The sequence below is a fragment of the Chaetodon auriga genome, chromosome 20 (genome assembly GCF_051107435.1).
Source record: "Chaetodon auriga isolate fChaAug3 chromosome 20, fChaAug3.hap1, whole genome shotgun sequence".
NCBI classification, from domain to species: domain Eukaryota; kingdom Metazoa; phylum Chordata; class Actinopteri; order Chaetodontiformes; family Chaetodontidae; genus Chaetodon; species Chaetodon auriga.
This window is the reverse complement of record NC_135093.1, coordinates 17508869-17531818: the sequence shown is the minus strand read 5'-3', so window position 1 is coordinate 17531818 and position 22950 is coordinate 17508869. Positions and strand designations below refer to the sequence as shown.

General features: G+C 42.6%; 1 protein-coding gene across 1 annotated transcript in view; it reads right to left on the bottom strand.

Moving 5' to 3' along the window:
• Nucleotides 1–19144, bottom strand: part of rab26 (RAB26, member RAS oncogene family) — a 77094-nt gene extending 57950 nt beyond the window's left edge. The window contains exons 1-2 of the mRNA XM_076760105.1: nt 18626–19144; nt 16488–16598 (exon numbers count right to left, since the gene is read on the bottom strand). Coding sequence (XP_076616220.1) covers nt 16488–16598; nt 18626–18808 — 294 coding nt within the window. The 5' untranslated portion in view covers nt 18809–19144. The remainder of the gene's footprint in view (nt 1–16487; nt 16599–18625) is intronic.
• Nucleotides 19145–22950: the final 3806 nt, after the last annotated feature.

The following is a 22950-nucleotide window of genomic DNA, read 5'->3' as shown; positions in this document are numbered from 1 at the left end:
ATGTGGAAACGCAGTGATAGCAAGTGTGTAATTTGGCCTTCATGATGGACATTACCAAGAACGTCTCAGAGCTGAACCTCAAGCTCCAGTCAGCTCCTCAGCTCTCTGTTTCAAATGTGAAAACAAGTGTGACTGGAAAGAGGAAACACTGTGCATTTTCCTACTCTGCAAGAACAAAAGCTGCTATGACATCTGAATATACTGCTGAGTGTGAAAACTCCTTCAGGCATTTGGTGAGAGGTTTCAGGACATGAAAAGTCAACAAAAGCCTTATCATCATCATCATCATCATCATCATCATCATCATCATCATCACTGCCATCTGACATCAGAAAGCTTTGCCAAAGAGAACCAGTTAAAGCCATCAAAGAGGCTAGTGTGATGTATGTGTTCAATAATTTAGTATGCCTGGGGTGCTGCCAAGGGGGGGCCAGGGGGGGCCAAGGCCACCTCCAAGGATGTTATAAAAACTGAAATGGCCCTTGTTCCAAAAAAGGTTTCAATCATTTTTTTCTACTGTTAAGATAAGAAGTTGTGCATCTTTAATCACAAAGCTGAATGAGGCAGTTGTTCAGTAGTGTGCCAACCTCATGTGGGCATTTCAAAAGACTCAACATAACCGCTTGCTTTAAATGTGCAGCATGTAATGGCCCTATAAACCATTCAATCCTTGGCCAGACATGATAGTATTATCAAAACAATAGGCTGGGAATCCTATTAGGGCATGTCAAATTCTTCCAATAAGTCTTGCTGGGCTTTAAAACTTAAGCCTAAGCCTGAGTGTTATCTCTCTGTATTCGAAGGACACAGCTCTTTCAGCTGGCTCATTCTAGGAGCACTGGGTGATATCGCAGCATTTTGTTGAGGCTTTGATATTCTTAAGTAAAGAAAGTTGCGGCTGACAGCTTGATGAATAGTCGCCGTATCTCCGCGGTTTGACGGAGATGAGGGAGTTTTCTAAAGGCTGCTGTTTTCTAGATGCAATCCTGTGTAGGAGGGAAAGTGTGGTCTGATAATCAAAAGCCAGGGAGTAAATTAGTTTCGCATCTTGGTGGCTGTTGCCTTACTTCATCCTCTCCGCCTTTATTTTCTCAGAAACTAGAGTTGATTGTCGCGATTACTGAGCAGTGCTGGCATTTGTCATCGCACTTTCAGAGGATGGAGTACGGAAAGGATGGCGAGAGAAACAGTTAGAGCTTAAAATGACAGCAAATGTGTGCGTATGTATGGGAGTGGCTATACGGGGGGAAAACGAGTTGAAGGAAGTGAAGACATGAAAGGACAGAAGATGGAAACGGTGTCCTGGGCATCAGAAAATCTTTATTCTGTTTGTGCAGTCTTGCAGTTCATTGCCGTGTGTGCATACAAAGTGTGTGTGTATGTGTAAGGCGCTACCCCCACCCCTCAGCTCTGCCGCTCATCCCTCACTCTCAAGGGTCTGCAGTGAGAGGCAGTGTTACGCTGTGATAAAGGAGTAGCATTACCACAGTCAACACATGGATGAAAATGCACACTTTGTGTTACACAACTACTTCTGTTTGCGCATGGCTCCCTAAATGCAGGCAGCATGCTTTTCAGAGTATACAAGGTCCACCTGGAGCTCATCTGAAAGAACATTCAAGTGGTATTTTTAAAAATAGCGCCTGAATGTTTCTTGAGAAGCCATCAGGGACTTTAAAGTCTTTATAAAGGAGTTCACCAAGGATCCTCCTGAGGTCCTCTTACAATAGTTTGAACTCAAACAAGCCCTTGGAGCTTCTATTTCACAGAGTCTGGCTTGTCCTTGGTCGCCAATCCAGGATGACGTTACTGTCAGTGAATACTGATGTAGTTTCATTCAACTTGTGTTCACAAGGATGGGGTAAGGGTGACTGTACGACTCAATGGAAGTTTGCCATTCGTCATCAAAGTAAAACACAAAAAAATCACAATAGTGACAAGTACTATTCTGACATTGGTTATATCAATACAGCAAATGTAAGCAAAATGATTATATATGATGTCCAATGCAGTGAACTGTTAACTCCTTTAGTTAGTGTAGAATTAAATTGTGCTCAAAATCAGGACTTTTGGTTCCATAATTTTAGAAAACTATCGCAAAATATGTTCATATCACCAGAATATATTATTCCACTAAAAGTCAATTAATAAATTATAAGGGCTGGAATTCAGTATTTTAATGTTCAAAATTTCATCAAAATGTGACAAATGCAACAAATCACAGCTTCCCAGAGCCCAAAGGAACATCGTCAACTTGCTTGTTTTGACTGAACAATGTTCTCAAACCCAAATATTCTACATTTTAAGGACATTTCTGCTGCACTGCTGTATTCTAGCAGGCAGAATAAATGCATACAGGTACATTGCTTACTGTGATACAGTCCTTTGCTATTTAACCACAATGATACTGGTCCCATGACGGTCTTGGGACAGTTCATGGCTCATCTTTGCTGTGGCACAGTCGTACTTGCATAATAGCTTTATAAGTGATTTCCTACATGGGGAACATAAATTAAAAGGTACAGACGGTGTTGCTATAGCCACAGAGCACAGAAACAGCACTGAGAGTTCTGTGTTGTATTAGCCTGGAAATAGCTACAACACAGAGCAAACTATTTTGGGCACTGTGTTGATTGTGCCTGTCAGATCTTTGAGCTCCACTCCTCACTGTTCAGAACAAATACCTTTACATCTTTTTCCTGTGGCCTTGGGTTCCACTCATCCATAGCAGCTGTGAAAGTGGGCTTATTATAACAGGGGAGAGAGGATAATGTTAGTGAATACCAAACCCAGCTTTCCATAGACTATAAACTGTCTCATTATGTGAGAGGAGGTAGCAATAATGTTGAAATGTTTCATTTCTGGACATCCTTACAAAATGGTGTTCCTATCTTTGTAATCAATTTCAATCACTCTTCACAGATTCTGCGAGATGCTACGTCCTGCTTTTCTTTTAGAACCATTACCTTGGATGCCTTGGACACAGAGGTCTTATGGGTAATATAGTAAGTAAAATGGCTTGGTGAGCAACAGTTTAAATGGTAACTTTCATCAATGCCAAAAAGCCAAACAATGTGGAAATGAATGGACACACAATCGCTGAATCCATGAAGCTACAACAAACCATGAGAACATGGAGGTCAGCATGCTGACATTTCGAAGAACAGGAGCTAAGACTGACACAACAGAGGCTGTGGAGGTAAAGTTCAGTTCTCATTCGTGTTTATAGTGTCTGAATGTGTGCTGGATGAATGCAGGCTGTTCATCTTTCTGTGGATGCTCCTCCAAGGAATATTACTGTTATCCTACATTTTAGGCACTCACACCTCAAGCTCAAGCTGGCAGTAAGTGGTGTGTAACCACACTAACTATTCACATCAATGAATGAGACAAGAACTTCCCTTACATAAAGGAGCCTTTATGCTGGCTACTGACCAAAATGAGACTAACATTAACACACATTTCCTTCAAAAGATGCTAATTAATTAACACTGCATGCATGGTGGAACACATGCAAGAATTAGTGCAGATTACGAGGTGAACGCCAATGCTGATTCCTCTGTTTTTGTGTGTGTGCACTCTTCAAAGGTGAAGTGAAAAATTAAATCTGTGCCAACTTCAGAACCACCTTCACACAATGAAACAAAACCCTGCTGCCGTCTTCAGCAGAGCAGCTGGTACAATAACAACAATAAAGATTAAATATGAGGGGGTTTGATCTATGATATGAAAAGGGCATGAGAGTAAAACAACACACTTCACTTCCTCTCTCTCTTTGCAGTCAAATAAATGTTAATACATACTGATGCTAATTTGTCTACTCCCTTTCTCAGTATACCGTCCTTCATGGTGCAAACTCACCATCCAAGCACACCACATTGGATCTAATTAATCCCTGGATAATCTGAGCAGTGTAAATCGAGGCACACCAAAAGAAAACACTCACAGCAGGAGTTCACTGACTGACGAAACTGCATACATACCTGATTTTCTTCATTTTAAAATCTGAAACATCTGCTTCTGCGAGTCTATGAATATGCATGCTTGTCTTGAGCAGATGCGCGCTTAATTTTAAACTTGCTGAAAGCACTTTTAGTCTTAGGTAAAGGAACCACAAAACCTTAGCTTCTGTAGGTTTAAGAAGATCTAAAGATTCCTCCTTTGAAGAGTTCTCCCTCGACACGTCCCAAAAGCCCCCACTCTAATAGACCGCCAGGCAAATGGCTAAGCACATGAGATGTACTGTGTCTCTTGTACTTGTGGACCGTGATGTACTCCTCAAATTAGTCTTCATCATCATGACCAGTAAGGGTTTTCTCACAGCTTTGAATACATTTAAACTTTGTGTGTCCTGACAAGACTTCCCACCAATCTGTGTTTGTGACACTACGATGTCAGCTGTGTTAACAGGGTGAAGCTACTGAGTCTCATGTTCAGGGCGAGGGTGGGGAGTGGTATGTTCTGCTCTGCCCCATTTGTAACTGTGGCTGATAAAATTGATAAATTAAAAGAAATCTTGCCTGGAGCAGCAGTAAGAAAGTGCTGAAAAATGCTGATCTGCCTTAAACTCAGTACCTTGATCTGTCTTTTAGCAAGCCTTGGGGTTTTTTCGGTCACGGTTAAAAATGGCCACAAGGGACAATACTGATATTTATGCACTATAAAAGTGATTAATTCTTTGAATTTGCACACTGACCACTTCCTTAATGAACCTATTCTGATCCATTCTGAATCTTCTGTGGTGTATACCAGTACTTAGACCAGTGGTTTCCTATCTTTTAGCCCACAGCACCCTGTCACAGGTAATATTTTGTCATGGCAGCCCAATCCCCCGTGCACTGCAGACAAGCAGCAGAGTCCTGGATACTTCTGGATAGTTTATTAAGGTCCTTGAGGAAGCAACATATAGCACAATATTGCAGTAGTTTCTTTCTAACTGGCACTTCAATAATCCACGCGGTTGCTACACAGTTCACTCATTTAACACTTGCTGCTGCTGCCACTCATAAGCCCCACCTCCACCCAAGCATCCACCTGTATGCTCTAATTCAAAGTTCCCATTGGGAACCACTCTCCTCTATACTGAGCCTGTGGTCAGAGCATAGATGCCTCTTTTCCCATTTTAATATAAATCCTGATATATGTTATGAAATCCTGTTTCTCATTTAAAAGAAAACTCATCTCCTTCCCTCTTGAAACACATGAGGGATTTCTTTGTTTTTACGGGGAGGAAAACGTGACACAAACTGCTGCTCATGTCCCTAAAAGCCTCGGTAACCACTTTCCCAAATATTCCAGGACAGCTTGAGAAAAAAAGTCTGCGGATGTAATTTGTTGAGACCAATTGAAAGTACTGTAGTGTGAAGCCGTGCACTGCTGAGACGCAACGACAAATTGAGATGAGATCAACCAGACGGAGAGAACAGAAGTGAATACAGCTTTGTTGAGATTTCTCAAAACAGCGACAAATTACAGACGGAGACAAATTCTTTCCGTCCTCCCCAGTTGAGTTGTTAACAGCCTTTTCCTGTCCATCCATCTTTCACTAATTCACTCACACAAAACTAATTCCTTAAAACAGAAGCGTCATCTGTCATCTTTGAGCAGAGCAAGTGCCAGATAATACTGCACACTCACACTGTTGTCTTTAAATTGGAAAGCAATTCTTTTGATTTATTTTCCGGCGCCAAATGTCTAATTATAAGCCTCGACACCGGCAGTGACGACAGCAACCTGAGGGGCAGCAGTAGACTCCTCAGAGTCAGATTTAGATGTATTTCTAAAAATATTTTAACAACGGGATCAAAGACGGGACAAATATAAATTCACGGGCGCATGAAAGACTGCTCGTTGCCACTCTGGATCCCTGAACTGGCAGAGAAACGGCAGTCAGGGAAAGTGAATGAGCAGCGTGCTCCTCTGCTTAAACAGCTCAACAGTTGTGGTGAGACGGAGCTCCTCAGTTAAGACTGAGTGTGTGTAATTGAATTGGGAAGCTACCAGATGTGCTTTTTTCTTACAAAAGACACACATGTTTAGTCATTTAAGGGGCAACTTCTGTGCCAATGCAGGAAGCTGATGTTTTTAGTAGAGCAGAAAACAGCGTGAGTCCGGTGGATTGGTGGAGTTTTGGTTTCCTCATCGTAACCATACTTCCTCTGGTTGGTTTAAAGCTGCACTAATCAGTGTGATCATATTGACAATGAATGAAATGAATGTGTGTAATGTGGAAGAGGTCAATTATAGCGACCAACACACAAAATGGTTACACCCAACTCTGCAGTTCCCCTCAGCTCTGCAGACCTTTTTAGCATCCTTCTACTCAGTGTTTTGCTTTCATGGCTTGCAGCTTTAATGTTGTGGTTCAGTCTCCCTGCTCTCATCTGCGCTGGTTTCAGCAGCAAACAAGGTGGAGCATTTAGCAGCTATAAGGGCAAATGTTTCCCTCAGGAGATGAAGACCAAGACAGCGGCAAAATAAAAGTAAATGAATTTTTGTTTGCCATATCAACTTTATTAGGTATGTTTACAATGTGTTCTGCTGCCCACAAGTGCCCCCAAAAAAATCTATTCATGCTGCTCTAGGTTTTATTTAGCTTTAAGTATTTCCATTATCTTATACGGCAAGCTTGGTGTGGCTTTTTGGAAGTGTTGGAAGAGTTAGGTCAGCAAAGCAACATGTATCTTTTCTCTAACAGCTGACACTGTGTGAGAGCTCCTCCAACAACAAGTCTTTAAGTAAGAACATGACTGATTCTTATGTTGCAAAAACTGTGGTTGTCTCTCCTCATTGTTCATCACCAAGGGTCATACTGGCTTTACATGCAAATTCTGGTCGTTGAAACCATCATTTTCCAAGAAACAGTACTTTGTCTTCAAAGGTAGCTACATGACCCCGTTAGCACCAACTATCCCATCATGTGGTGGTCAGGCATTAATTTCCTTCCCATAGACAGACATGTGAATTTCCTTGTGAAATCCGTTGACGTGCACAGACAAACACTTCACCCCTGACTTGCTCCAGTCGAGCCGCTCTGTGGCCTTCAGCAGAGGACAGTGATTGAACTGGAATGCTTACAATTCAGAGCGCACTGAACTGTGAGAGCGTGACGCAAAGCAATGCTGAGCCCCGACCTGCCCTGAACACATACCGGCTAAAAACCCATCTGTAAATTTGTCACCACATGTAGATTTTGGTTATGGCTCGCTCCGTGTCTGCGACAACAGAAACTAAAGCTTCCCCGTCTCCAGCTGAGGACCTCAGTCAACCCTGAAGCTCGAAAAAGCCTGAAAGCCATCTGCCAGCCAAACGAGTGAAATCTGGTCAAAGCCGTTTCCACACATTCATTGCTTTGCATTGTTGTCACGGTTACTGGTCCATAACAACAGTCTCCTGGGAACCCGACAGGCACTTGAGGAGTCATGTGACGCAGAGGGAGAAAAAGGTATAACCGAACAGGCCGATACACCTGCCTATGTGGGGCCTTTGTCAAAGTATCTGTCGCCAGGTCTTCAGGTCTGTTGGGCCACTTCACGCCTAACGAATCTGGGTCATGTTATATAAGAAGAATAATTTATTAAGCTCAAAAAAAAGGAGGTAAAGTAAACGTAAATGAGAACCTACAGCAGAGAGGATTAGGGATGAAGGGAGGAGTGGGAATGATCGGTTATGTAAGAGTAGAGCAAATGTGGCGTCGACTTTGTACTGTTCCTGGTGTTGTTGTCCCGTGGCGGCTTATTAGCATGAGTACGTTTCATCATTTTGCTTATTCATGAATACTGAAGTGCATCTGCATATGGCTTATTTTCAGCCGACACCGGGGGAGAAGAGCAGACGATGTGCAGACCAACGGGAAGCTTTTGACAGGGATTATAATGATCCATCCTGTGCTTTTATTTGTTTTGTCTGTTTGGTGTTTTTTTTTTGTTTTTTTTTTTGAAATAGGTTTTCATTATTTGTGCAAAAAAGCAATATTCAGCTGACAGAAAATGATAATGATGAAAGAAGACAACTTTCCAATAACATCCTTAATTGAACCTACAACCAATATCCTGTAAACAGCTTCATGATTTAAAGATAACGTGTCCATCAAGGTTAATGGTAATACGTCCCTGTCTTTTAAAACAGCCCACTGAGTAACACATGAAACTGTCACATTTATGACAGTGACTACATTTGTTAAGGATGACCACTTAATGGTTTTTATGTGTTAAATCATTGTTTTCTGTCAGTTCTTTTCATTGCAATCCAACAGAATGGCAATATTATTGAGAAATATCGAGCACACTACCAAAATAAAACCAAAGTAAAATAAAACAAAACAAAAATCGCAGTTACATGCTTTCCTCAAACTGCTCCTGACTAAATGCCCTTGAGCAAAACAATGAACCCCAGAGTTCCCCCAATGGTTAGGCCAGTCCCATAAAAGGTAACTGATTAAATGTGTCATTTACACACAAAACTGACAAACATCCATCAAACAGAGCGGCTGACACAGAAAACACTGTCTTCCCGCTACTGTAAGGAAGTACAGTAGAAATTAATTTAATTAATGTAGAGGTGGAGACCATCATCATTATCATCATATGCTTTGCTGTCTAACCCACAGTCACCTCACAACACTGATGACAGATCACACAGACTGACAGAGTCAAAGGCTTCCTTATCTTAAGAGTGCTGTGTGAGCGGATCCTTTTTAAATCAGGCCATGGACAGCTGTACACGACGCCACAGATTCGCTTACATAAAACATGGATGTACAACGAGGCCCTGGAGATGTCAATGATTCATCTCACATGAACAAATAAAAAGCTAAACTATATGGAGCCGATGACAGAGGAGCATTTCCACTGTGTTCTTATGGCTGTACTTGTTTGAATAGGAGTGAATCTGTGTCTGGTAATGTGCATGTTTGTGTGTGAATGTGTGCCGGTGCGTGGGTAATGTAGACTACCTTTCACCCGTTTCATATTGCGGCCAGAAAATTGCCTTTGGTGTGCCTGTGCATCGTCACTATGACAACCACTGTTGTCTAGTGCGGTCAGCGGTAAATTACAAAGTGGATGGTCAAGCTTAACGAAATTTAGAACAAAATCATTTGGAAGCTGCTGTCTGTACCAGGGGAATTAAAATTCACAGCCACAAAAAAAAAAAAAAAGGCGCACCAGGATCGATGGACGACGTCTGGGAGCCTGAGGAGCTGCTGAGGGACAGCAATCATCATCAGTCCTCTGCTGCCTGATTATAGTCTGTCGATCAGGACACCAAGGCCACCAGTTCAACAGGCATATATACCTGCTGTACGACTACACACAGGCCTGCATGAAAGGCTTAGAAATAGAAGCACATGCATGCAGGTACGGGTAAGGGTCAGCACTCGATTCAAGAGCTTCTTCCATCTGGGACAAAAGGAGAGTTATCCAAAGCTGGCCTCACACCAGAGGACAACTGGGAAGATTGGGAGTCCGATTCACCCCAACCAACGATCATGGCTTGTTCCCGATACAAGGCCAGTCTAAATGGCCCAAACGATCCTGTAGTACGAGGAGCTTACAGACACCTGAGTGTCACCGACTGGATCGCAGCCTCCCTGATTTCAGACTTCCTGAAGTGTGAAAGGAACAATGGTGGAATGTTGAGCAGAAACCTGCAATATCCAATGAGAGCGTAGTTGACCGGGAAGCGTCACTACCCGGATGTTGCTGTTGCTCACCTCCAGCTTGCACTGCATAAATGTATAAGCAATGCCAATCTTCTCAGCCATGACTTCATCCACAGCTTTTTCCTCTTTTTTTTTTTCAGTTCAACATATAACAGACACAACAGCAACAAGCTGACGACAAAAGTCCGTCTCCTTTTTTCTTCTAAGGTCACGTTTCTGTGTGATCCTATGCGCCTGGAATCGCCACTCATGCCTAGTGTGTGGTCCCACGTCTTATCTGGTGTAAGCGTTCTTCTAATTTAAGTATTAAAAATCAGTTCAATCTGTCGTTATCTTTGTGGTCTCCCTCGCTTCTTAACATCAGTTAAGGTTTCTAAATCCTCTCGTGTGCATCAAGCGTAAGCAGAGTGCACACACCAAAGATATCATTTAGACAAATCTAATTAACCGATTTAATTACTGGGACCATGGCCAGAACACGTAGCGTCTATCTCACACCAGTCGTGCTGCCAGCTCTACAGAAAACATTTCCCATGAAAACTGTTGCTTTGTCGTCTTGTAAAGCAGGTGTAAATCTCACAAGCTTGATGCAATATTTAGTCTTACAACCATCACTGAGAAGCTACCGATGCCAGCAGCCATCAAGGAGTTATGGGGAACAGTTTGGATGATGACAACAACAGGCAACTGAACTCCCTGTCAGTCTTGATAAACGACTACAGTAAAGTCAGCGTTGTAAACCTAAAGTTATTCATGGCCTGTTCCCTGCCTAAAAATTTCCAGGAATCAATTTCAGCGAGACAGTTCAGAAGAAATGGGACATTTATTTTCTGTTCACTTCCAGAGCAGCCTGTTGCAAAGCGTTTCTCCCCTTTGTCTTCACCGAAGACGATAAACATGTTGAATGTGAGCTCTTTATAATCCCGTCACTCCTTCCGCCATCTGCCTTCACCACTGTGAACTCAGCTCACGTCAGCTTTGTTTGCTGTGGAAGAACAGCAGCTTCTCTCAAGTTCATATGCCAAAGCGATAGAGGAGGACTGTTCTCCAGAACTGAACTCTGTGGCTCACTTCCTTACCACAGGCTTTCTCTGTCTGCAGTTGATGAACAACCAGGTGACCAAGTGTGGTTTCATCCAGTCATACATGATCATTTCCAGCTGCAAAGCTGAGAGTCTTCTCTTCATCTTTAGCAAAGAGGATTTAAAATGCTGAAAAGGATTTCTCCGTCATCATCCTCTCACTTCTTCCACCACGTTTCATCGCCAAAGTCCTAATGAACAAACTTCCAGAGCTTTGGAAATCTGCTCAGGAGGGACAGAGCCCTCTTTCTGTTTTTTTGCTATAAAGCACCATTTTTTTTCTCCAAATCTGAATTTGTGCCATCGTGCAAAAGGGGATTCATGTTACTTTTCTGATGCTAAGTTAAGAGTTTGCTCTTTGAATGAGCGTACATGCACACTTCCTGGTTGTGATTGGGTCTTTGGAGCATCCTGATTATGTTCAGTGCATGTCAACAGCGTCTGGATATACTGCCTGGAGCACTCCAATAGAAACCAGGATTCTTCAGGCATTTCAAGGTTTCTGAGGTCATCCCATAGCAGGTGAGATGGTGAGAGATGAAGACACTGCTGCAGGCAGATGATCAGAAACCTGAATACCGTGATGATCGTGTAAAATTGCATATGAATAACCAGGTTTTTCAAGATCCATGTAAACGCCATATCCTGAATGTAATAAAACCAGGATACTAAAGCACAAATGAATGCACCCTTTGTCTTTAGTGATTTCTCCAATGTTCTTTAACTCCTTCTACCAATGGCCATTACCACATGTTCTGAGAGTTTGTACAAACTGCTTCCCTGTTGCAAAGTTTAGAGTTTTGTCTTCATCTTTAGTGAAGAGGATGTTGAATCTTCTAAGTGATTCTCCAGCATCCTTCCCTCCACCATCACCACAAACTCTGAAAGCTTTAGCTCCATTTGCTCGGGAGGAGCAGCTTCCTCTTCCGGTTTGCTGCCAAGAAGCAAAACAGCATATTTCTCTCCAAATATAACCTTGTGGCTCACAAAGTATAATGCACAATAGAGGCTGAGTACCTCATCTCAGATTTCTCAGAGAACAATTTAGTTTAGTAATTTAGCAGCAGCCATATCTGCAGTTTGATGAGCCTGATGCAAACCCGGAGCTCATATTGCTTTCTTTTTACAAAATTGGTCCATTTTAGTTAGTGGTTAGTGAAGAGGATACATATGCTGGGAGTGCCATCTGCCATCAGTGTGAATTTTGAAAACCAAAGCTCCATTTGCTCTGGAAAACAGCAGCTTCTTCCTGATATGAAGCTGCGATTTTTCTGCAATCTATACATGTAGAGTTTGTGTCTGAAATCAACATGTTGCACCTTTAACTTTGAAACTAAAATAAAGATGAAGGTAAAACAAGACTCAATCCAACAGGCAAAAAAAAAAAAAACTAAATAAAAAGCACATATATGCAAACTGTGTCACATGGTGCTTGGTAAAGAAGTGAGCGTGGTCAGTATTATGCTCCTGTCATTCTCTGGCAGACTGTTGCTCCTTCCAGGCCACACACAAACACACACAAACACACACACACAAAACCATCTGTGTCAGTGCGAGCTGTGCCGCCGTTTGTTTAATGATTAACTGGTCCGCTGCTGTGCTTCATCATTTCAAGCTGAGCGAATAGGTGGTGAAAGGGAGAGAAAAAGCCGTACTATGGACGAAAGAAATACACCCTGCTATTGTAACAACGTGGGACAAGACAAATCTCATCAGCAGTTCCAACAAACTTCTCCCTGCAACAGACTGTCTGAGAGCAGGGTTTGAAGCTTGATTACTACTTATTTCATCCTGTCAGGACAAATATTAACAGATGGGAAAAAGCAGGATGAAGTTAAGGTTGTGCTTTAACCCAAAACTTTGTTTACTCCTGGGTGCTGACTCCCATTCCTCTTTACAGTATCTCAAGAGCAAAAGGTCACGCTGCTGCACATTCCTGATGTCGGTTTTTAAACACTCTCTGCTGCACTGACAGGCATTCCTGTCCCAGTGTCTCCTCAGTGCTGCTATTTAAATTAAAGCAGGTGCCAGATGAACACAAAGGCTGCAGCGCATATACGTCTGATCCCGTTTTCGCACTGTGAGAAACATCACATCAGGATGTTTGTTGCCTTCAGAGCTGAACAATTGGGTAATTTTCCCGATGTGTGTGATAACAAGCTTGTTTTGCTCCCCTGCTGATATGATTTTATCCCATCAGAACTGCCTTTCACACTGTCCACAGTCTGAAAGAAGCGCATAAAGAACTAAACCAAGTAACTTCACAACATAAGAGCAAACTGAGCTGTCCGTACTTCACTTTAACAAAACAAAGATTACACTTAAAGCAACAAATTTGCCACAAATTGGCTTTTCTTGATGTTGACTTTATCATCTACATCAACATTTGAACTCAGATGAAAAGACTTCCATTTCAATCAAGCTCAGAGTTCGATTCAAGATAACCTCTGCGGCAGTCTGTCAGCTGCGAGCTGCAAATCTGCTGCCAAAAATGAATTACATCTCTTCAAATATCACTGAACAGTGTGATCTAAAAGATTTTCACTGAGCTTTTGGGATATTTGCCCTCTGGTTATATACCCGTGAAACCAAAACCGTGCATGGGGCCCCAGTAAATAACTGTCCCCAGTAGTTATCTGTAACATTTTAGCATACACTGAGCAAACATACAAACAACAACGAAGACTGGCTCTGACCCTGACATTTCTTTCTTGGTGTATTCCGTGGGTCTTCAAGGAGTACGGGCAGGGGGAAAGAATAATGGGTGGACAGAACAACGGCGTGGCACCGAGTGTTCTCATTAAAGCTCTGGGAGCACAGACGCCATGGCCTGTACATTCAAGCTTTTTCAAACCAACTCCACAAAACTAACGTAGCCGGGGTTCTTGTGCAATGATGAGAAGTCACACACTGTGACGGTGATTTTTACTTATATGCCGCTTGTCAATGTTTCCATCAAACGGTCTTTCTCAAGGTATGTAACGGACCGTGAGACAGACCAAGCGTAGAGGAGCATAGAGAAGAGGCTTGTGCTATTTAAAAATAGAATCGTATCATGTAACATCCACTACACAAGCCAGAGGAGAACTAGCTCCAGTTCTCGAACACCGTAACACCATTCTCCAAAATCATTATTACAAAACAAAGTGCATACTGAAGGGTTAACCACGCTGGTTATTTCCATGTCTATGATCACGTAAGTAAACTAACGAAGCAGACCGAGTTCAAAAGAGAGCAAGAGTGGATTTTTTTCCAGTCTCAACTGCCCAGATATTCAAGCTGCTAATAATAAAATCCTTTAAATAAATCTAGACAACAAAAATCTAACAAAGCAGGAAATTAAAGAGAACAGAGACTGAGCAAGCATAGTGTGATTGAATGTGTGTGTGTGTGTGTGTGTGTCTATATTTTTAACAACCAACTTGATATTTAAACCTTGAAATTAAGGACAGTATAGATTTCTTTCCAAAAAAGGAAGTAAAAAAAGGGCTGTTTAAAGATTTTGTTACCTCCTTTGTTTTTAACAGATTAAATAAACGACAGGTATGACGTACGTGAGTGCATTTTAGAGATGCTGTAAGGCAGATTGTCTTACCTTTGTTACCTACTTTGGTCAGAGCCGGGTTAGCTATTTGTGCTAAGCTAACAGCCTCTTGTTCTAGAATATCAAACTATCCCAACTACCCTTTCTCCAACCTTAACATATGTCTATCCATAAAGGGTAAGACACTAGGGGACGCATCATATCAAAAAAGGTCCTTACAGGTATGAAGTACAAATGTGTGTTTATTAGTGCTGATGTCATCAGTCTGCCAAAGTTAATAATGATTACCTGTACAGAAAAAGACAAATTGTGAGCTTCTAGTTATGCATTTTCAATGTGCTCACACTGTCAACCTTTACTCTAACAAAGGCGCAAACAAACCATCTACACATTGTGAGGCAAACAAAGCCTTTTGATCCAGATGCTGCAAAAGTTTTTGGACGTGCACACTCTTTATTCTGTTTGTTTATGGAGGAGATAACGACCAATTGTCCCCGGTGAAGTCTGCAAAGACTTTGGTCCATGAATGCAGATGTAAGGCCTTTTTTCTATTTTTACCTCTCTTGCCTGTGGTACTTCCTTTGAAAAGACTGCTTTTCTTTAGTCCAAAACACAACACTGTCCTGTCATGCCGCGGGAAAGCGGCTCCCTTGCTTGGTACATCCTGTCGAGTGTACTTTTACCTCTAATGTTAACTGGTATGTTGCTGAAGAGGCTGAATTCTTAGGCAGCAAATGATATTGCATGTTTTCTATGCAGTGTGGTCCTGTTAAATAGGAAGCTAGTTCCTATTTACGCTGGCGGTGTCAACACACATCGTCAGAAATCCTGCTGGGCTGCAACAGTGTGTTTTCAGCTCTCGTACTCTTTCTTGCTATTGGCTTAATGTACTGGAATATAACCTCTTTCTGGTGTTGTTCCACTGTAAGTCGCTTTGGATGACAGCATCAGAGAAACAGGGCTGAGAATGCCTCCGAGGGGAAGAGTTTTCCAAACAGCCGTGTCAGATTCCGCAGTTACAGGGGTCTTGCTTCGGGGAGCAATAAGACAGTAAAAGACTGAAAGGGTCACTGCTTCCCATCCACTGCGGTGACACTTAAAGTGTGGCTGTTTTTCACTGCCACTGGAACCCTCATCTGTAATTTCCCCCAGGGCACAATAGGCAGAAAATGGGTTAGACATTAGCAGTAAAAAAAAGGATTAGCCCGTCAATAAATATCCTCACTTTAAATTACCTTTTTAATTTAGCTTAATTCAGTTCAAACGTGCTGTATCCCGTAGGGGTTTAAACACCTTGCAAGTCACCTCGTCTTACAGCCCTGAGACCATGAACGAGAGCCGGCATGTCGGCTTTGAAGCTCCCATCATGCCCAGTCGCCCTCTTGGCCTAATTGCATCACTGCATCACATTACAGTAAGCGTAGTGTAAAAAAAACCTAAAAGTATCTCTTTCGCTTCCTTCCATGGAAAACGTCAGGCGGGCCATGACGGCTACATGGCAGGGCTGTAGTCAGAGCAGTAAACTGTTATCTGCTCTAACATAAGCTGCAAATGTTAGCATGTCTGGCTAACCCGCTTACTACATGCAGCAGCAGTAACCTATAAAGGCAAGAGAGCATTTCATGAACTACATATTGTGGGGTTACAGCTTCCATCAGAAATAAATGGCACATTCATTGTGCTGTATTTCCCCACAATGTGAGAGCTGGTACTGAATGCTCTCAGAGTGAATCTGCTCCACGTTACGCATAAGCAAACATTCACAGGTGTCATTCTGACACATCTGTGTTTGTGTGTGTGTGTGTGTGTGTGTGTGTGTGTGGGGTTCTTTTATACTTGTGTGGACTGGGGTCACAATGCACGTGTACTCCAGGAAGCAGTGTCACGCTGAGCAAACAACAATGTAAAGAACAGACAACATTGAAGAAATCAGGAAACGGAAATCAATTTCACCCTGATGGCAGAGAGGGCAGAAAGCTGGATCAACCAATCAGCTTGCTTGACGAGCAGGTGCACGCTGAGATTTGGGAGATGTGCGTGTCAGCACCTTGTGAATGGTCAGCAATGGCTGTCGAAGTTTCAATTTCTTAAGCTGCAACCTAGAGCCATAAAGTTGGCTGGAGCAGCAACGATGAGCAACAACACCTTCATTCTGTACTTTGGACACATCTTTCCTCTGACTGTGTGTGTGTGTGCTCACCCTGAAGTCGATGCCCACAGTGGAGATGAAGCTCCCGGCTAGAAAGGCTCCATCTTTGAAGCGAACCAGCAGACAGGTCTTCCCAACACCTGAATCCCCCACCAGCATCACCTGAGACACACACAGAAGGAGAACAGGCTCGGATGAGACAAGTCAAGCTTTGTGTGTGTGTGTGCAGCTGAAAACTTATCTACAAATACACAAGTTTAGGCAACACACACAGGCATGCGCACTCCCCAAACTCCCATCTAGAGAGGAAACAGAGCGTTACACTCACTCCAGTGGGAGAGAGCAGATTGTACAGACCAATGGGACAGAGAGAGAGGAGGGACCAGGAGTGTGTTTGTTTCCCTTCTTCCCATCAACACAAAAACTCGGCTCACTTTTGTGCCATTCGACATGTTTGCGTTGCATCCATGCACTGTGCTGCACGTGGCAATTCTATACTCCAATATGAAAGTTCATTGTGTTTGTGCCACTGAACCGTTGAGCAGAGAGCAGTGATTTTGGCCGGCCGGTCATAGCAACAGTTGTTATTCAGGGTGCAAAATTAACACCAGCAGCCAGCACACATGATGAAAATTCTAAATTTACATATGTTCAGCGCAGATCATCGTCATCTTCATTTCACACTTCATTAATTATATTGTATGTTCAATACAGACAGTAGGGCTGCAGTATCAATGCACCTATTGATTAGTTTGTTTTAAAAGGATTTAGTCTACAAAAGCCCACGGAGACGTCTTGAAATGTCTTTTTTTTTGTTGAAACAACCGCCCAAAGACTAAAGACATTCAATATTAAACGTTACATAACACACAGCAGAGCTCATTTGAAAAGCCGGGAGGAATTTTAGGTATTTTGTTTCAATAAAAGACAGAAACGATTCATCGACTGTCAGTGTGGACTGGATGTGTTTTCCTCTTAACAACTAACATTCCTGCAGAGACATTGTGTGTCTTTTGTAGTGACAAACAAGCTCAGAGTGACTTTAAAATGGGATAAGATACATTTCTGACTTGGGATAGGTCTGACATTTCATGGGTCATTCTACCCACTTTTATTTCTGATGTTTCTAACATGGAGGTTTGGTAACAGAGAGCGGCTGAGGCATTTTGTTGTGTGTAGCAGAAGCCAGATGTTTTGTCATTATGCCCACTGCTAAACAAAAAGCCTCCTACAGCGCTGCTGGTAATTGATCTCATGCATAATAGAAACTCCTCCTCACCATCTCTTTGGTATTATTGCACTGGGCTGGAGCTGTGGCGCACACCACTTAACGCTCCTGCTGGTTCCTAAACTTCAGCATTCTCAGGTAACAGAGTAGTGGATATACCTTAATGTATTTTCTCTATGTGAGAGGAGTCTGGGGATTAAACATGATGAAATTACACAGCTGAGGATACATTTTCCGGTAAGCACTAAACTATCTATCATGCATTTTGGGACTGTGCTCTCTGTGGGAAATAACAATGAAATGAACTTTTCCAGCAGCCCTGCTCAGAGACACATGATATCCAGCACACATCCACATATTCTACAGCCACCAGCACCTGACAGGCACAGATATGGGAGGCCATTTCTGCCAAGATAAGAAAAAAAAAAAAAAAAGATGAATTCACTCACAGTAAGTCAGCTTATATCTAAGCCCAAGTTATGAGATGAATTAGAGTTAAAATTATGAAATACGTCAAATGAAACTCAATTGAGACAGAACTAAAAATTTAACTCAGTCAGAATTGTGAAACACCAAGTCACAATTTTTAACATCAAAATTATAAGACACTAACCCAAAACAGAACAGCTTTATTTTTACAATCCTAGTACTTTTTCATCTGGACTATATGTTTTTCTTTTCTTGACCATGAACGGTCTCCATACGCACCTTCAAGGTACAAAGAAGAGCATCAAACCGAGCACACCTTCATTTGAACAGAGAAGTGATGCTGATGCTGCTTTCCAGTGCAAATCATCATCTTTGAAATCAGCTCGACGGGCAGAACAAGACCACTGAGGGACCCCTCTGTTTTACGGGTGACTTAATGGGCTTCCTCAAACCTCGCACCTGTGGTCACTTCCCAACTGATTGCTTAACTGAACACATGTTCACAGAATCTCTCGTTAAACTCTGGGCTCACCTTGAAGGCGATGTCATAAAACTCCCCGCTGTTGCTCAGGGACGGTCTGCTGGGATAAACCAGTCCGGAGGACGGAGCGGCAGCGGCGGCCAGCCCTCTCCCCGTCCTCCCGCCGCCGCTGCTCGGCGACGCCTTGGGGCTCTTGGAGCTCCCTTTGCCTTTCACTGCCTTCTTCCTGGACATGGCTCTGATCACCTGCTCAGCTCCGCGCAATTAAGATTGAAAAAAAGAAAAGGCTGAGGAGGAGAGGGAGAAATAGACGAGATGGCTTTTTCTATCAGTCTTCCAACACTTTTCCCTTCCGGAGTTCTGGTCGAGGCGCGCTGAGGCAAAGAAGTTCACCTGTGCGTCAAAATCATGACTGTGCGTAAAGCGTAAATTGGCAACGCTTTGACAGAGACGGGCTGTAAAGAGAGACAGCTGCTGTCCCGGTAGTGCAGTTGGATCACTGGATATCTGAGGTCTGCTTCACGATGTAAACAGCTCTCTCTCCTCCCTCGCTCGTGTTGTGATGTTGGGTACGCGTGGAGGCATGGTTGTTTCCGTGCGTTTATAGGGAAAATCCACCCTAAAGCGGAAACGGTCATCTACTTTTCCAATAATGTTTGACATCAGTCAATACCGGCAAGTCTATCACAGCAGGAAACTGGGGGGAAAAATTAATGATGTGACACTAATGTGCCAGTTTCTTGATGGTACATTATTGACGATCATTAAAAAAAATGGCACAATTTAAAATGAACGATCCAGATCAGATTGGAATCAGTGCCCATGGTCATAACAGCTGACAGTCTCAAAAATATTTTCTAATTAACTGTTCCAGGATCTGTCTTTTATCCCTTCAGTGCAATTTGACACTTGAGTGTTCATCTTAAAGAGGGACTGGGTCCAATCCATACCATTAAAAACTAATCTGTGCAGCGTGGTAGAAATGAAATGTAAATTGTATTTTAGGGTGTATTTTTCTTTTAAAGGCGCAGCCTTGTGTTGGTGCTGATTCAGACTTTGGATTTGTGTGACAGCTCACACATGGAAGCTTTACGTTTTTCTCCACAGACACTTTCACATTCAAGGCTGCATCACTCAAGTGTCCAATAGGCTCCCCACATTCAGAGAGCTCCTAGGCACAGAGCTGCAGACGCTCAGCAGGCTGAAGATGGCAAATTTGGGACTTCAGGCTGCATCTAGTGTCTCAGTGTTTGGCCTGTGAATGCTTCACTTAAAGCACTTTGGATTCAGAGTTGCTTTAAGAGCAGAAAAGTCTACAAAGTGACTACAGGTGATTTGATGGAAGGCACAGTCATGTAATCAGTGAAGGTCTATAACAGACTAAAAGCAAAGTTTGGCAACAGTTGGGTGAGAGGAAATGAGGTGGAAAGAGGAAGTGAAAACCACCAAAATAAAAGCAAAATACACCAATTAATGTATCCCCTGAAAGCATCTATAATCAATCTGTTTATATCAACAATGCATCACACTAACACTTGTATATGCATTCATCAGGTGGTCAGAAATATGAGCATTATCTCTCTGCTGGATGTGAAAACTGTTGCTAACAAGTTCATATCAATGAAAGAGGGTAAAAGCATGTCTGTTTGTTTAAAGCTTGTTTCAGCTGCCTCCAAGTGGCCAAAAATCAGTTCTTGCACGTTTAAAGATTCTTTTGATTTAGACCGTAAGTCCTCGTGGAAGGCGTTCGTCGCCTTTACATTTTATGTTGAAGAGAATTTTCTCATTCATTTCAATACAGTCTAATGGAGCCAGCATGGAACGGCCATTAGGGGAGGCGACTCTGCTTGAGGAGGTTACAGAGAGCTGAGAATAAAGGACTCATTCTAGGCATTTGATTCCATGCAGGTTTAAAAGAAGCATTCTGGGTTGTCCCAGCAGTGGACTGAATGTCATCATCATGAATTAATGAAAAAAATGCTCTTCCATTTGAGCTTTTTCATCGCGATTATTTACAGAAATTGCCTATTAGTCATTCATGTTTGCTTATTTTTAACCACATTTTTAGCCACTGAGATTTGAACCCACCCTACTATTACTGACGGTGGAGCCAAAATGTGTGTGTGTGTGTGTGTGTGTGTGTGTGTAGGAGAAATGTTCAATAGAGCTCCTTAAAGCCATTTTCCTGCGTCCACGGTGACGATACAAACTCAATAAAGCTTTTTACGTAACATGAACAAAGGGTGGTCTGTCCGCTGCTCTGGTGATTCACTTCCCGAGACGCATGCTGTCCTCTGCATGCCCTGTTTGGGCCTGTTTGTTCTCGGGAAGATTTTTTTTTCTGCAACAATCTACTTTAGTTAGAAACTTTCACACCTGAGAGCTGCCCAGTACAACCAGTAGCCAATGGTGTGTCTTGAGGGCATGTGATGTGATTCACTCACTTCTACTGGCCAGACTTTGCCAGCAGGGCCTCAAACAGACAACCCACACCCCTTTTGGTCATATCACAGTCTTTAAGCATTGCTGCCGCCCCCACTTTAACATTATATCAGAGGACAACAGGGAAAATGCCAAACGGGAGCTGTGGAGCCTAGACAGGCACATGTCCCTGCTGTCTGTTACACAATCCGAGTACAGAAAAAAAAAAAAAAAGGATGGCAGTGCGATCCGGCGGGCAATCTGTAAGTTAACCATCAAAGTCACATAAAACTCAAGAAAAGCTGCGAAAGCGATTCCGCGGGGAAATTTATTTGCAGTCTGGAGGCGGGGAACACAACAATCAGGATGCAGATACGTTTGATGAGGAGACTATTAAAAACGGCCATGCTGTGAGAGCGGAGCATCGTCGAAAGCAACGAGCTGCGAATAACAGGAGGAGCACACACACTCATCCACCACTGATGGAGTGGAGTTTCTACCTACAGCCACACTGACTGCACGAGCTGCTGAGCTGCTCATTGGCCCCTGGACTAAATTTTCAGCGCCTGTCACTCAAAGCACATATTCACAGCCCCCAAGAGTTCAATATTAAATAAATAATAAGACATTAAGAAAAACTCAGAGTAAACAGTGTAAATGAACCAATGAATTATGAAATTATTTAAGAAATCATTCAAGATGGACAAGTGGTAGCAACTTTAGCCACTTAGCTCCGGCCTCTCCTTTTATTTATCTGAACTAGACAGTGAGGCAGCTCATCGCTTCACACAAACACAAACAAATGACAGGGTTTGTTTTTATTATCAGTAAAGACAGATGGTCCGCTGTGCCAGCACTCACATCCTGGATTTTAGACCCAATAACTGTGACACTGCTGAATGTTTCTCCATCTACTGTCTCGCTCGTGGTCTGTGGCACAAGAGGGACTAACCACTCGAATAGGTCATATTTTAGATGCACTGCATGCTCCAAGTAGGTGCCGTATGTGTTCTTTGAAAGATATCTCCATCAGATGTGTAGAATCCAAAGCCAAAAACAGGCTCAGTTTATCAAATGCAAAGACACACAGCTGTCAGAGAGATATTTTTTTAGATTATGTTGTAAAAGAGGAATTTTGCACACATTTTATTTGGCAAAAAAAAAAAAAAAAATGCTGTCAGTGAGAGATATAAATCGGTGTGGTTTGGTTAACTTGACGAGATGAGTCTGACGGTCAACCACAAAGCCCAGACAGCATGTTTACTGGACGACAGCACCATCTAGTGGCCTCTTTGTGTTACTGTCGCTCCCACCAGAAAGCCACAGTCACAGGCTTGTGCTTGTGTTTCTTTTTATTTAGAAATAAAATTTATTTCATTTCCATTCCTAATTTGTTCCCTCATCTCAAGCTATTGTTATTTTACAGGTGAAATCCTATGATCTCTTATTCCTTTCAAATTTTAATGTGCTTCATTGGCATGACATTAGTTCACATACACACCTGATGTCATACGCATACGCATAAAATGAATGTAATTTGTAGGCTGAATGTGTAACGGATAAGGATAACGTGTCATCTAAATTTAATCATTTAGATTAGTGAGTGTAAATTGTGTTGATGAGGAAAAATGCCTTTGTGAAGCCATTTCAGATAACTATCAAGATATAAACAGCAGTGGAAATTTGGAAATCTGATTTTAAACAATAATTCTCCAAGAAATGAGCCAGTTAAAACTAATTTTTCAGTCCAGTTCTTCACCTACCTCCTCTAGTTTTTCCTTAGCCAGCCCACTCCACTGCTTTAGGATGAACCCTGGACTTGTGTCACACTCGATGATTAGAACAAGATCGTCCTGAGGAGGTGGCCGACAGCGAGCTCCAAAGACTCCAGCAAGGCTTGCATGAGTCCTCAGTCAGCCGCCAAGCCCCCCGCTGGTGGCAGCTGTCCCCGACCT